The 15,879-nt window shown below is 44.9% G+C and overlaps 1 protein-coding gene across 3 annotated transcripts in view; it reads left to right on the top strand.

Moving 5' to 3' along the window:
* lmbr1l (limb development membrane protein 1-like) overlaps window positions 1-7,770 on the top strand; it is a 34,247-nt gene extending 26,477 nt beyond the window's left edge. For all 3 annotated transcript variants that reach the window (XM_063208644.1, XM_063208645.1, XM_063208646.1), the window contains 4 exons: window positions 17-107; window positions 1,131-1,197; window positions 2,204-2,365; window positions 4,553-7,770. In XM_063208644.1, coding sequence (XP_063064714.1) covers window positions 17-107; window positions 1,131-1,197; window positions 2,204-2,365; window positions 4,553-4,638 — 406 coding nt within the window. In that variant the 3' untranslated portion in view covers window positions 4,639-7,770. The remainder of the gene's footprint in view (window positions 1-16; window positions 108-1,130; window positions 1,198-2,203; window positions 2,366-4,552) is intronic.
* Window positions 7,771-15,879: the final 8,109 nt, after the last annotated feature.

Below are 15,879 nucleotides of genomic sequence, written 5' to 3'. Positions count from 1 at the left end.
CCTGCTGTTGCCATAGCTACCTGATGGTGTCATCAGTGGTGGGCTTCTACAGCTCCTCTCTCTTCTCAGGCCTGCTGCCCCGCGCACAGGACACCACCCTCACACAGGTTAGTACACACACACACAAACAGGACACCACCCTCACACAGGACACCACCCTCACACAGGACACCACCCTCACACAGGTTAGTACACACACACACACACAGGACACCACCCTCACACAGGACACCACCCTCACACAGGTTAGTACACACACACACAAACAGGACACCACCCTCACACAGGACACCACCCTCACACAGGACACCACCCTCACACAGGACACCACCCTCACACAGGACACCACCCTCACACAGGACACCACCCTCACACAGGTACACACACACACACAGGACACCACCCTCACACAGGACACCACCCTCACACAGGTACACACACACACACACACAGGACACCACCCTCACACAGGACACCACCCTCACACAGGACACCACCCTCACACAGGTTAGTACACACACACACACACAGGACACCACCCTCACACAGGACACCACCCTCACACAGGTTAGTACACACACACACACACACAGGACACCACCCTCACACAGGACACCACCCTCACACAGGACACCACCCTCACACAGGTTAGTACACACACACACAAACAGGACACCACCCTCACACAGGACACCACCCTCACACAGGACACCACCCTCACACAGGACACCACCCTCACACAGGTTAGTACACACACACACAAACAGGACACCACCCTCACACAGGACACCACCCTCACACAGGACACCACCCTCACACAGGTACACACACACACACACAGGACACCACCCTCACACAGGTACATACAAACACACACAGGACACCACCCACACACACACACACACACACACACACACACACACACACACACACACACACACACACACACACACACACACACACACACACACACACACACACAGGACACTACCCTCACACATTACACCACCCTCACACAGGGTTGTACACACACACACACACACACACACACACACACACACACACACACCACACACACAGTGGATTCAACTATGAAATTTTGAATGTTATCTGTTGTTGCTTTCTTGCAGATCATTGGGAACTGTGTGTCTTTGTTGGTACTCAGCTCGGCCTTACCCGTCTTTTCACGCACACTTGGTAAGTGACCACTTTTTTAGTTCATAGGCAAAATTAACATTTAATAGATTTTGCAAGACCTTTAAGTCCCTAAACTTCTGTCAATGATCCCCATGCTTTTAATCTCTGCAGCACTGCTGTACTCGCCTGAACTCAAAAGGTTTTCGCTCTTTTTTTTTTTTCCCTAAGCTCTGAAGGTACAAGAGCCACATGGTATTTGCATTGAAGGTTCATATGCATTTGAAATGTTAGCCTGGAGTTTGAAATGTTATCTCTGATGACTGTGAACTCCATGAATGGATGCAACGTTCTGTAATATTATTGTATTGAAAAATGACAAATGAAGTACTGAAGTGAATTGACCACAAGGGGGCATGCAATGCTACCATGTGCAGCATATTAATGTGGAGAATATTGTGCAGGCATTTAATGCACTGCCCATCTGGTCTGCAGCCTACAGTGTCCATTTCACCACTAATCCCAGACCTACATTTTTTATACAACCCCCGTTACATTAAAATATGTATTATGTTTATGTTCTTAACATATTTAGGCTAATGTCAGATTTTTAGACATGGCCTACCTTCCACTACTTTTTCAGAAGGATTTCACAGTCCACCATCGTAGAATCTGAGTTCTCGTAGTCTGGTAAATCTAAATGAAAAACCTCAAACTAAATTGCAGTATTAATGGTTCTTTTAATTTCAATTTTAAAAGTGCACAGCAGCTTGGTGGGTTCAGTGGAATGTACATTTAATGGCAAAAACTCTCTCTCTCTCTCTCTCTCTCTCTCTCTCTCTCTCTCTCTCTCTCTCTCTCTCTCTCTCTCTCTCTCTCTCTCTCTCTCTCTCTCTCTCTCTGTCTCTCTCTCTCTCTCTCTCTCTCTCACAAACACACAAATAATAAACATGACTCATATCAAACATATTGCATATATCTGTGCATGCAATGTGTATTATTATGTGTAAACTAACTTCCTTTGATCAGTAATGCATCTCTACTCTACTCCTCTCTCTCTCTCATCCAGGCATCACCAGGTTTGACCTGCTGGGGGACTTTGGCCGCTACAACTGGCTGAGTAACTTCCACATCGTGTTCCTGTACAACGTGCTGTTCGCTGGCCTCACCTCCGCCTGCCTGATGAACACCCTCACCTGGGCACTGCAGAGGGAGCTCATCAAAGCCTTCGGTCAGTCTCACATCACATCACGTCTCAGTTCAGTTCAATGATGGTTTATTTGAATAGGGACAAATACACATCATGTAGGCTGCACAGTAGCCTAGCAGAAAGGCATCATAGCATTTGTAGCCATTGGTTAATTTCCAATGCCCGTCCCTAGAAGGGCTTTTAAAGTAAAATATAAAAAAACTCATCTCTCTCAGCTCAACTCATCTCTCCCATCCGTTCCTGATCTTCTTGTCCTCTTACCTCGGTGTTGTGCCTCCCGCCTCTGCGGAGAAAATTAAAGTTGCCCATCATCAAACTGCACATTGTGACTTTGGGGCTTGTTGGGCTTTCCCACATTCTACATCTCGATTGCTAACTCGATGATTCGTTCCTGATCTTCTTCTCCTCTTACCTCAATGTTGCCCTGCCTCTGCGGAGAAAACAAAAGATTCCCCATTGCCGAACTGCACATAGTGACATTGGGGCATGTTGGGCTTTCCCCTCATTCTACATATCGATTGCAAATTCGATGATGATCTCTTATAATGTGGTTTTGCAAGGTATTGAATAAAAACGGATAATCGACTATGTTGTGCCTCCCGTTAAGAGGCCAGAGGACATGGGACAGGATGAGAGGAAGCAGTTTGACTTGCACCCTGTTTTCCTATCTCACTGCAAATCAGTGTTGATTGCTAGGCATTGAGGCTTACCTTTCTCCTGTACTCCCAGCCATCCTCTGTGTCTGTGCATGGCAGTGCAAGTTTTGTGGTTGCACACTGAGAAAGGCACACGCCGAAACGCGTCCGTGCACAAAAATAAAGAAGAAAATATTGATGCCCCTTTTCTTTGATTCTAAGTATTCATTTGGGACAGCACCCTTAAAAGTCATCAAGAAACCTGAGTGAAGCCTGCTACCTACTTGATTTAGTGCAAATTTTACCTCCATCATTTAACTCAAGGAGAGGCGCAAAATAAAGCGATACTGTGCCATTTTTGGAAAGTGTCAAAATTACCCGTGGGTTATAAATACATAAACACACTTTTTTTTTGTATCTAGCACAAAGGCGTTGCCAGGTAATCATGTAAACTAGAACCAAGAATACAACTCTCCAATACTGACTTGTTATCATCTGTGTGGGAATATAGTGGCTACAATGGCCATTGTCAGCAGATTTGAGGCAGACATACTGTACAGTACCAGCAGCAGCAGTACATTAGCAACAGTAAGCAGCAGCAGCAGCAGCAGCAGTAGGAGTGAGCGAATGTGGTGTTCCCTGCTCGGGGCCGGGCCGGGCGGCGTGTTTCCCTATGGGCTGGTCTCTCTTCCTCAGATAGAAAGAGCACAATCCCCTCAGGAAGGGTCGCCGGGGCCACGGGGGCCAAACAGCTGAAACACTCCCTCCCCAGGGGACTTCATTTGGCAGGGACCTCCAGCACATGACCACACACACACTTATATACACACATGCACACACGCACATACACACTTATACGCACGCACAAACACACACACACACACACACACACATGCGCACACACACACACTTATACACCAGCATACGAGAGCACTCACACACAAGCTTACATACAAGTGTACACATACGGTACATGACCATACAGCTGGGAATGCGCACAAACACGCTCTCACACAGTACAGAGAATAAACACTCACATTTGTACATAGTTACATGTTCATGTACACACAATCGCACACATTCACAAATGCCCGCACCAGTTCACACAAATGTATTCGCCTGCACTCACACACACACACACACACACACACACACACACACACACACACACACACACACACAATTCCCCTCCCTCCTTCCAATATAAACACAGCACAGCCCACAGCCCGGCACGATTGTCCAGCACGCGCGCTCGCTCACCTACAGCCCCCCCACCCCCCTCCTCTGTATGCAGATAGCATCTCCTTCTCCTCACCGCACAGCAGGACCCGTCCTCCTCTCCCCTCTCCCCCCCTCCTGCCCCCTCAGCCCTTTGTTCCCACATTCACGCACCCACTAGCTTTCTCCTACCTTCTTGGAAAACCAAAGGTTTCTTTTTTTTTTTTACAGGAATAGTTTCTTTAATTTCTCCATTGTTTTATGATGGGCTATGCCAGAGGTAGAGATCTAACTTGATTGTAATGTTTTTCTTTGTTCTTTTGTTGTTTTGCTTCCATTTTTTTTTCATCCCTAGGTCTCCACAAGCTGCCGCAGACTGTCTCGCGCTCCACCATCCCCTTCAAGCTGCTGGTGGCCAGCGGCCTCTCCAGGATCCAGTGAAGAGCAAACGTCAGATCCACTGGATTTGTTGAGAGGAACACCTCAGATCCACTGAATCCGCTGAATAGCCAACATCATATCCACTGGATCCAGTGAAGAGCCAACATCAGATCCACTGGATCCAGTGAAGATGCATCAGATCTACTAGATCCATTGGATCCGCTGGATTTGTTGAAAAGCACACATCATATTTGCTGGATCCAGAGAGAGGTACACATTAGATCAAGTGGATCCAGTGAGATGCACATTCTGCTGCGGTGAAATGCATAACATCATATCCACTGGATTTGTTGAGAGGAACACCTCAGATCCACTGAACCCAGTGTGAAGCATACATCATATTCACTGGGTCCAGCTCAGGGTGCCCATTAGATCCACTGGGTCCAGTGAGTGGCAGTGGCACCCATCAGATCTACTGGATATGGTGAGACACGCTAATTGGGTCTACACATTGACCAACTGGATTGGAGATGTGTCATCTCCCTTGTTGATGGTGACCACTTCCTTGGCTCCAAACACAGCCAGGGCCACTGGGTGTCTGTGGATGGATGGACATGGATGGGTGGCGGGATTGAAGAGTGACTTGGGAGGGTGTGAGTTGACAGAGCAGACATGCTTATGGGGACAGTCCCCAGCCTGCCCACTTTGCCAGAGGTTGACATGACTGCCCTTGGGTGCTTGGATTTCTTTTTCAAGGAATCGGTGACCAAAGTGTTGAAGCCCCAAATAGACATGAAGCTATTGCAGTGTCCTCGGACACCACAACAAGCAGCAGCAACAACAGCAGCAGCAGCACCCAGCATCTGTTGACGTGCCCTTGGACCAGTGCCTTAACGCCACCCCATAAGCAACTCCCACCCATCCTTATAGGCTGGCACTCGAGTCATTTCCTCTTCCAAGTTAATGGATGGCACAGCTTCTCCCCTTAAGTTATACCCTTGCCCTGTCGTACGGCCAACTTGCACCCACCCCCACCCCCACTCCAACCCAAACCCTAAGGTTTCCCTCTGACACATCCTTCATGCCTGAGCCTGAGAGAGAAGCTTACTGCTCCACTCACAGGCTCACTGTTGCACTGCTAAAGGGAGATGATTTAAAGGAAATTCTTCCATCAGTCGTCACACGGGAGTGCACCTGTCAGATGAACTGTAGGGAAGACATTGAGAGTTGCTTTTTTAAAGGCATTGGATGAGTAAATGTACATGGAAGTTCATGTCTCGTTTGTGTTTTTTTTTTCTTCCTATGACGCTCCTACACTCAGTCTAGACGAAGCTTCACACTAAATGAACTGAGGTTAAAAAACTGAGGGGGGAGGAAAAAACAAAAAAATAATGTGTATCAGGTGATGCTGGTCGAGGTGTTTGGAAATTCCAACTGCCTTAGACCATATTAACTGTGATGATTCATTCATATCAATACTGTAAATCTTTTTTTACTCTGTGTTGTATGAATCAAAGTGCAATATTATTATATTTGATGTTCAGACATTTAATGTGATGGTAGGCATTGAAGGACTCTGGGCCCTCAATAATATCCAAAACCTTTTTTGAACCAGCTCTGTGGAAATGTGCAATACATAAGTGTGTGCCGTTATTCTGCAAAAAATATTCTTTAAAAAAAAAGGTTTGAAAATTAAAATTATGCTCTGTGTTTTTTATATTGTTTCAACATAATGGAAAAGGGGTTTTAGTTTTATGTACATAATAATACTGAATGACTGAGCCGGAATGACTGAGCCGGAGAATGATTTTCTTGGGGCTACTAATTTTCTTAAATGTAGAGGAACATTGTTGTACAATTCATGCACGCCCTTCCTCATGTGCCAATGACAATCCCAATCCCATTCAGATGACCTGTTTGTTTAGACTAATGGGTGGGAGGGTGACGAGAGCCTTGGGTTTTCTAAATGTTGAATGTGATCCCCCTTTTTCCCTGTAACACTATGAAGAAGCACATTATCTGAATGACCTTAAAACACTATCTTCTCTCAAAGCGATGCTGTACCATTCCTGGAAATAAGCTTATTTTACCCCTCTTCTTCAGTTAAATAATTGAGTTTTACCATTCTCCTATTCTTTCAGCCATTCTCGTTGTCTGTTGATTCTACTTCTAGTCACAAGCCAGCAATTGTCATTGAGTTTTACCTTTCTGCTAGCTGGACCCATAAGATTCAATCATTTCATTGAAGAGGAGGTGTAATATTGGCTTATTTCCAGAAATGGTACAGTGTCTCTTTAACTCAATTGGTTGTGGTTCACCTGTTCCCCTTAATATCCAAACTAGGGCCTGTGAGTTGCCTCACAATGGCTGACATGGCCTGGCCTTGCCTAGCCAGACTGTGGAGTGGGTTCATGGGGTGCGTGAGGAGTTATTTGCATGATGATGGCACACTTTGTTTCGCTGAACATGTCGCTAGTGAGGAGAGTTGCCATTCGTCTTGTGACCTGCAGGGGGCACTGTGCTGCAGATGTCCACATGTGGTGCATGGACGTCCTCTCTTCTACAAACCCCTTTTCCTCCCTCTGTCACATCATGGTGGATAAACTGAATATAAATTATAGCCGCGCTAAATTATTTACATCTGGCCACTGAAACTGTCCCCCACTGCCCAAACATGTTTTTACTCTAAACGCCCCAATGTATATCTTTTTATAACCCTCTTGGCTAATTATGTGTAACTCAATGGATGGATATAGAATATATTTTCTCCTTCCTTTTAACTTTTTTGTTTTGTTGTCACATGACTTGTTTCAAATGTTTGAATAGTTGCAGTGAATGTCACACGGAAACCAAAGAGGCTTATCTTGGTCAGTTTGTGTTTTATTGGGCTGTACTGCATCTTACACATGGGTCAGGGATGGTGTCTGTTTTTGAAGGAGAAAATCAACAATATTTGTGGACATTAAATATTTATTCCAGGAGACATTTTTAAAAGTGGGACCACTGTTGTGAATGGGATTGCAAGCGTTTCAGATAATTCAACTGTGAATCTGTTCTTGTAGAGAATGTTTGTTTTGATGACTGCAATTTTTTATCGGTAATTTATTTACCTTTATATTATACATTTGTAACTCATAATGCCTGTTTTTAAAAATGGGGAAATGAATAATAAATGTATCCCTTAAACCATTATTCTTGTTGGGAGACCTTTTTTAAATTGGGAATGTTCATGGCTTTATGATTTCCTGTACAACGCAACTAGAGAAGCAAAACAACAAAGGTACACCAAACAAAATGGGGCTAAATAAAGATGGAGACAGGAGCTCTGACAAGGGAACAGGGTGTCCCTTTCAATATCTAACCTCCTGTCCTCTTCTTTTGCTAGTGGCTCCATGACGCCTACATGACACCTACACACACTTACACTGATACTATGTAAAGTGACCTTGGGTGTTTTGAAAGGTGCTATATAAAACTAAGGTATTATTATTATTATGTGAGGCAATATCCTAACTCCCGTCCTCCCCAAATGCTTGTAGCCTTGTGAAGATGATGGCACAAGACGTCATTGATGACAAGTTTTAATTAAATATGTCACGAAAGCGCAATTGAAAGGCCCTTTTCTCATTTGCAATTAGTATGTTGAAAGGGTAAAAGTCCCCCAAAAGTTGTTGTGTCTAGGCTGACAGTGGGGTAATATTATTGTTTTCTCCACAGAGGCGGGGCATCCGCGATGCCAAGGACAGGAGTTAGGATAATGAAGTGTGTACCTGATATCTTGCAAAGAAACAGATTAATACATCCGGATTGGAGGATCAAAGAGCCCAAATGAAGAGGAAGCGAGGCAAGATCTACCCTCGACAGAGAAAAGAAAAGGGCTCAGTTGTATCTCCCACTGAGGTGTCAAAGTAGAAGTACATTTGTGGTGTAATAACATTGGCACATGGCATTAGCTGTTACAGCATTTACTCCATTGTACCTAATGAGATAGATAGACTGTGTTGTTACTGAAAACCTAACAAAGACCCACGACAAACTTGATCCAACCAGTACAGAGTTAGCTGATCGTAAGACAAGTACATAGGTCTACTGGTTACTCATATAAGTTACTTGTGCTAGAAGGAAAATGTTTATTTTGTTTACTTCTGCTTTCATTTTTGACACCTCTCATCTCCCTAGTATAGACTGCTCCACAGAGGGCTGCAGTTGATAACATTCATGTAAATCCTTGTTGTGTACTTTATTGCCTGTCCGACGTTTCGGGTCTGACACTGAAGAAGGTGAAAACCGAAAGGCAATAAAGTACAAGTCAACAAAGACGCTTTTGCACACCTCTGTAGTTGGGCAGGTGAGTAGGATGTTATCCCAGTGGGGATGACATTCAAGTGTAAAGAAATCCCGCTCACTGTCCATTCCACCAACAAACTTTAACAACGTGTACCTGAAGAAGGTCGGATGACCGAGACGTTGTATTCAAGTTTGTTGGTGGAATGGACAGTGTGCGGGATTTCTTTACACTTGAAAGGCAATAGTGTACACAACGAGAAGTGCTGTCCAGTTCTCTTTATTTTCCAGTTGCTTTTTACTTCGGTTGAGTTGAGCATGTTATAAAACTTATATTGATTCATGTAATTCATGGCCCCTCTGCTCATCTCCATCCTGTCGTTTAGGTTGCCACGTGGGGTCCGGGATGAGTGGGGGTGGACAGAGTTTGAGGAGGAGAGGGGTGAGAGGGGGGATAGAGAAGAGAAGGATGAGGAAGAGACATGTGAGGGGGTAAAGAGTAAGTTGGAGATGGAGAGGTTGACTATGGTGGAGGAAGAGGGGGGTGAGGAGGGGGGTGGGGGTAGAGAAGAGAAGGATGAGGAAGAGACATGTGAGGAGGTAAAGAGTAAGGTGGAGATGGAGAGTTTGACTATGGTGGAGGAAGAGGGGGGTGGGGGTAGAGAAGAGAAGGATGAGGAAGAGACATGTGAGGAGGTAAAGAGTAAGGTGGAGATGGAGAGTTTGACTATGGTGGAGGAAATGAGGGATGGGAGGAGAGGAGTGGGGAGGGAGGGAGGAGGGATAGAGGGGAGGAGGTAGGGACGAAGGTAAGAGGTAGAGAAGAAGAGATGGGAGAGTGGGTCGGGAGTGGGTGGGGGGATGAGTGAGGAGAGTTGGGAGGAGGGAAGTAGACAGGAGGAGACAATGTTGCCAGATTGGGCTGCTAAGCATTTAACGCCCAATGACCATAGAAATCAGTAGAATTGTGCGGGATTTAGCGCTTCCAGGCGGGTTTTGAGCATTGTTTGGGCTGGAAATCATCAGTCTCATCTGGCAACCCTGGGAGGAGATAGAGAGGAGGAAGACAGGGTAGGAAGTGGAGGGGTGAGATGGAGAAGAGTGGGGTGGAGGAGGATGGAGAGAGGGGAAGAGAGCGTGGCGTTGGAGGAGGATGGAGAGAGGGGAAGAGAGTGTGGCGTTGCGCCTGTCCGAGCGTCGGTCAGTGGCGACGTATGGGTGGCTGTCGGCCGGCGCGGCTTTAATCAGTGGCGTTATTTTGTCCTGCAGTCTATCAACAGCAGCCGGCAGCTACAACACTCGCTGTCTGCTTCCCCCACCCACACCCGCACACACACCCTCTGCAGGGATGCTGAGGTTAGATAACCCCCAACAATGACCACCACACATTCACACTCACACTCACACACACACACACACACACACACACACACACACACACACACACACACACACACACACACACACACACACACACCATTAGTGTTGTGGCCACCCGCCGCCCTATCACAGCCCTGTATCCTTGCTTACAATGCCACTCTCCATCTGTTTGGCTTGCTGAGTGTCCATTTCCCTTTCTCTTTTCTCTTGCTTCCCCCCTTCACTCATGTCTGAAACCAGAAACAGTCTGTGAGTTAATGAATTTTGCCCACTCGATTTTCTCTGTATTGTTTTGGAGGTCCAACTTCTTGTTTTCTTTCTTTTGGTGGGGTGACCTAATAGGACAAATTTGATTCGTTCTTGGCTTTGTTGTTTGAAGTGGGGTTTTCCTGAGGTTGTGTAAAATTATAATCAGATCTTTGTTAATGTCCATAGCTAAAAGCCTGTTAGCTGCTGACTTCCCCCAGTTTACAGTAATCAAAATGGGCATCATAGCTCGGACTTAACTAATGCCTCTTTTCCACTGTCGGTTTTCTGGTAGGCCTACAGCTCAACAAAGCGTGACTCGGCCGCCACTTTTTGCTTTTCGAATAGGCACAACAATCGTATAGTATCAATCGTAAAGCAAAAAAGGTGGCTGAGTCGCGCTGTGTCGAGCTGTAGGCCTACCAGAAAAACGGCAGTGGAAAAGAGGCATTACAGTACCGGACCTAATAAACACTGTAGGCGTTGTAATTGATGTCAGCTATTGCATGTGTAATGGATGCCAACCAGCAGAGTTCAACGGTAGAACGTTAGTAGACCTCCCTCCCGAAGCCTCATACAGATGTGGTTGGTAGCGCTGAGCTCTCGGTCTCTCGGTCTGGACCTTAAAGGACCAGTTCAGTCAATTTCAATATGCTGTTGTATTGCTCACGCTACCCTTGACTTGTCAGTATCCGGTGATGCCACATTTTTCGGCTAAGCCCTTTCCGAGATATGAGCTATTCTAATGGGGGCAGCGTTTGTTTACATTTTTTTTAAATTAACACAGGCCTACTCCAAATATTTTCCCAAAAGGTACCGCTGTTTGCTAGTTGTCTGCTGATGTTGTATAACCTTTCGGATGTTTTTGGGAATAAATAAAAACAAAACAAACAAAACGCTGCCCCCATTACAATGACCAAGATCTCAGAAAGGGCTGAAGAAGAAAAAAAAAAACCTCAGGTACTGACAAGTCCAGGGTGGTGTGAGCATTACAACTGCATGTTGAAATTGACTGAACTGGTCCTTTCAGCTCATAGTACTGACTACCGTGCTTCCCATGTCGAACTGGAGCATGAACTGGAAGGTTGTGGGCCCCAAGTGTCCAACGAGCGCAAAATGTCCTTGGTTACACTGGTGCCGTGACCCGGACGGGAGTGTGGTTTAAGGTGATGGGTATAATGGATGCCAACTAGCAGAGTTCAGCGGTAGAGCCCTACTAAAACCTTCCTTCTAAAGCCTCATATGGCGCATTCAGGCCGACCAGAACGGAGCCGGTGCCGGTGCCCACACCAGTTACGTTCGATACTAAAATGCCTATCTGTTAACCACCCGGGTTCATATCGGGCTCTAAACTTATTCTGCATGTGACTGTGTGGCACGGATGAAAAAACAAGTATTTTGCGGTTCGCATTGCGAACCAACTTTCTGGTTCACGAACGCTAATTTCTGTGGTGTGAACACAACAGCCAGTTCGCGATTAGGGGCCGGAACGGGCACCGGCACAGTTCTCAGTCAGCCTGAATGCGCCCATAGAGATGCTTTTGGTTGCACTGAGCTATCAGTCTGGACCTCTGGTCAGTCTGGACCTCTGGACTTGCAGCCTACTGTGCCTCCCATTGTCAAACTGGAGTATGAACTGGAATGTTGCTGGTTCAAGCCCTGAGTGGCAAACTATCACAGGATGACCTTGTTTACACATGTTATAATAGCTTCTGCTGAATATGGGGGCCACAGGGTGGGGGGCATATGGGTCTGGAAGTTTGTCTTGGAATCAGAATCCTTCAGGGGGATTTTGGAATTTCAAATCCTGCACCATAGCATGGGGAGTAAATTCATCCATGTAACCATAACACATTGAGGGAGGATGCCCAGAACTGGCACATTGTGGAAAAAAATGATCTAAATGAATGGTGTTCAAAATAAATGTATAATTATAAACTGTTTCTTGTAAGACTGTTCAAGTAAGGCAAATGACTGCCACTGAGTAATTGTGACTAGTTGGACCAGCAGGGGAGCATGTCTTGAAACCACAGTTGCTACGGTAGCTACTTTGTTGTAAGCGATGCAATTTCCTAGTGGCAACTCCCCAAGTTTCTTACTGGCTAGCAACTACGCTTTCGAGAAACGCACCAAAGCAGGCCTACTGCTGTCTGGCTAGTTGGTAAGGAGGGCGTGGTAGCTTAGTCTCTGTGCTCCAAATGATCTCAACGTATCGGAGCCTGTGAGGCAGACGGTCAGCCTTTCACAGGCCCCGATAGGCTATCTTTATTGTCAAAACACAAGAGTGAAGGGGGGGAAGAGACAGCGATTAGCTTTCCTGACAGCTTGCTGTTTGAAGTGTGTGCCAAAGTGCGTTATAGGTTATTATTTTTACGGTTAGCTTCTGCTAAGCAGCAGAGCCTGCAGCACACAGGAAAAGGCAAGGCTGTCTAGCTAATCAACTGATTATTGATGGTACTGTCAGTGAACCCCCCTGCCCAACACACACGCACACGCACACGCACACACACACACACACACACATACACACACGCACGCACGCACGCACGCACGCACACACACACACACACACACACACACACACACACACACACACACACACACACACACACACACAGCAAACACAACACAGCACACAGTACACACAGACTTTGTCTTGCCTGCACACACAACACACACACACACACACACACACCCTCTGCCCATCCGGTGTGCCCGTCATGGCACTTTATATCATCAGTAAATATGCATTCACAACTGAACAGAATACCCACTATCTAATGCCATCTCACATTCTAATGCCATCATCTAATGCCAAATCCTCTGAAGTAGCCTACATTTTTTATTAAAGTGGCACCAAGTGATTTTTCCTCTTAGGTCACACTACACTAGCCTCGCGACGCCATCCTCTGTGCTCCACCCAAAGATTTTGGCTCCGCACATCTGATTGACGGAGTCAACAGTCGGCTTTTCGCCCAGGCTAACACTACACCAGCTGGAAAGGGAATTGTCTCCCATTCGAACCACAGACGACCTGCTCCTCTAAAGAGACCATGGAATCAGGCGAAGAAAGCAAAGTCACCCATGGATAAGATGAATCGTGACCTTTTTTTGTATCGGACCCTGAATTTGTATTAGGGGCCTCTATCAATCAGTAAACAGTCAGACGGCTTTATTGTCAATTTCGGCAAGTGTAGGCTACTAAACAAATGATGTGGCCTATTGTCGGTTGTGTAAACAACGACAGGACAGGCATTAAAGGGCATTGGGTGAGGAGAGGTATGAAGTAGCCTGTTATTTTAGGCTACTTATCATAACCCAGGTGAAAAAGTGGTTCAATTTAGTACAATAAAAGCACAACTGAAGTGTACTTAGCATGTTAAAAGCGCACTCACACTTTTTGTGCTAAGAAAAAGTATGTTTACAATATGCTTATTTAAAGTGTACTTAAAATTAGATGTAATTAAGTTGCTCTCAAAGAAAGTACACTTTGCGAACCATACATAAAGTGCACTTAGAAGATGTTTGGCTAAAGTGTATTTAGAGGAATATACTAATAGTGTTCTAATAGTGAACTTACTAAAAGTGTATTTTTTAATAACATATTGCAATTGCACTTTTTTTAAGTGCACTTTGATTATACTTCACCCAAGTGACTTCGAAGTGTGATTTTCTATAGTGCGCTTTAAAGTAAATCACTTTAACATATTGGAAGTATACTTTTTCTAAGTGCACCATGATTGTGCTTCATCCAAATATATTCAAAGTGTGCTTACACAAAGTGCATTTACCCATCATGCATCATCATGCATGTACCATCATGTAATGCACTTCTTGGAGCTCAATTTCTCAAACAGAAAGCCATTGACCTCTAAGGAATATCTTTGGTTTGCATGAAAATATTACTCATTGTTATATTCTGCGTTTATTGTAGGAGTTTAAAATTTTTAAAGTGGTACACAAAAAATGACTATGTTCCCACCGTCATTAAGATGGTCACATATATGTTCTGGTATATATAGGCTCACACTTCCCATGACATTATGGTGAGAGGTAAGTTGGAACTAGTTGTTCAAACAAATATTCAAGGGTCATCATTAATAATCAATTCAATTGATCAATTGCAGGAAGGTGGAACAAGAATGAAATAAAGTAAAATGTGTATCTGAAATCTCTGTAACAGTGCAATGATTGTAAATGTCAGTCGTGCTAGGCATGCATACTGTATCACTGCTGTGACATGTGGCTGTGTGTAATGTACAAGCTCTGAGGACCAGCATGGATTGTACTATTACATTTATATTATTTCATGTACTCTGGAGTGTACTGTAAATATACTTCAAGCATACCTGTTATATATTTACAATACTTAATATGATATACTTTTTACAGACTTAAAATGTTCCAATGTAGTCCAAAGAAGCATGAAGTTAATATACTTTTATTGTACTTCTAGTAACAATAAAATGCTATAGAAGTGTACTCAAGCACACTATTAATGCCATACGAATGCATGAAAAGCGTGTTTGGAGCATACTTTCAAAAGTATGCTTGTAGTGCACTTAAAGTTGTCCAAAAGCGGTGCCAATTTAGCATCCTCAGTGTGCTGCAAGTGTGCTGAAGTACTGCTTTAGTAGTGCTTCAGCGCACTAATAGTGCAATGAAGCGCACTTTAAATCGCCGAAAATAGTACACTTTGTACTAAGTACGGTCAAAAAAAGTACACTTTAAGTATATGGGTTTTTCACCTGGGAAGTCTAACAAATGACATGGGTGGAAAAACTCGAGGTCTACCTCATAACTTAAAAAAAACAGGCAGATATTTAAAAGAAAAGGTTCAAACAGTTTTTCAACCTATTACAAATGTCACATTTCCTAGAAAAAAAGATGCCTCCGCTGCGACTTCCAGAAAGAGGCAGGTACAGTATATTGCACCACAAAAAAAAACCCTTTCAGAACTGTGCCAAGTGTCGAGGACCGACCGACAGAGTGAGGTCAGAAGTTGAGGAGCCGCAAAAGGGTTTGGTCACCGGTGTGGATAACACCAGCCTTGACCTGCGTTATCGGGGCCCTGGCTAGTACAGTATTTGTATCGGAGGGGGCCCCTTATCAGACACGCTGCACACTATATATGCATGCTGCTTTCAACCTCTGGGCCGCCTGTCTCAGGTCAGGAAGTGTCCACCCTGCACCGCTATTGTCCCGACTGTTGCTGCATCACACCACAATCACAATATAGCCCAAATGACCGCCCTGCCCCGTGCTATTTTAGTAAGGCCATCGTATTCATCGTCACGTTACAAGAATCGACAACGTCTCCATATTGTGCATAACGCATCGTACTTATACATGTACATTGTACACACACTTGGAGTGTTGTTATCTTATGTA

The sequence above is a fragment of the Engraulis encrasicolus genome, chromosome 10 (genome assembly GCF_034702125.1).
Source record: "Engraulis encrasicolus isolate BLACKSEA-1 chromosome 10, IST_EnEncr_1.0, whole genome shotgun sequence".
Classification (NCBI taxonomy): domain Eukaryota; kingdom Metazoa; phylum Chordata; class Actinopteri; order Clupeiformes; family Engraulidae; genus Engraulis; species Engraulis encrasicolus.
This window is presented reverse-complemented; position numbering and strand designations above follow the sequence as displayed.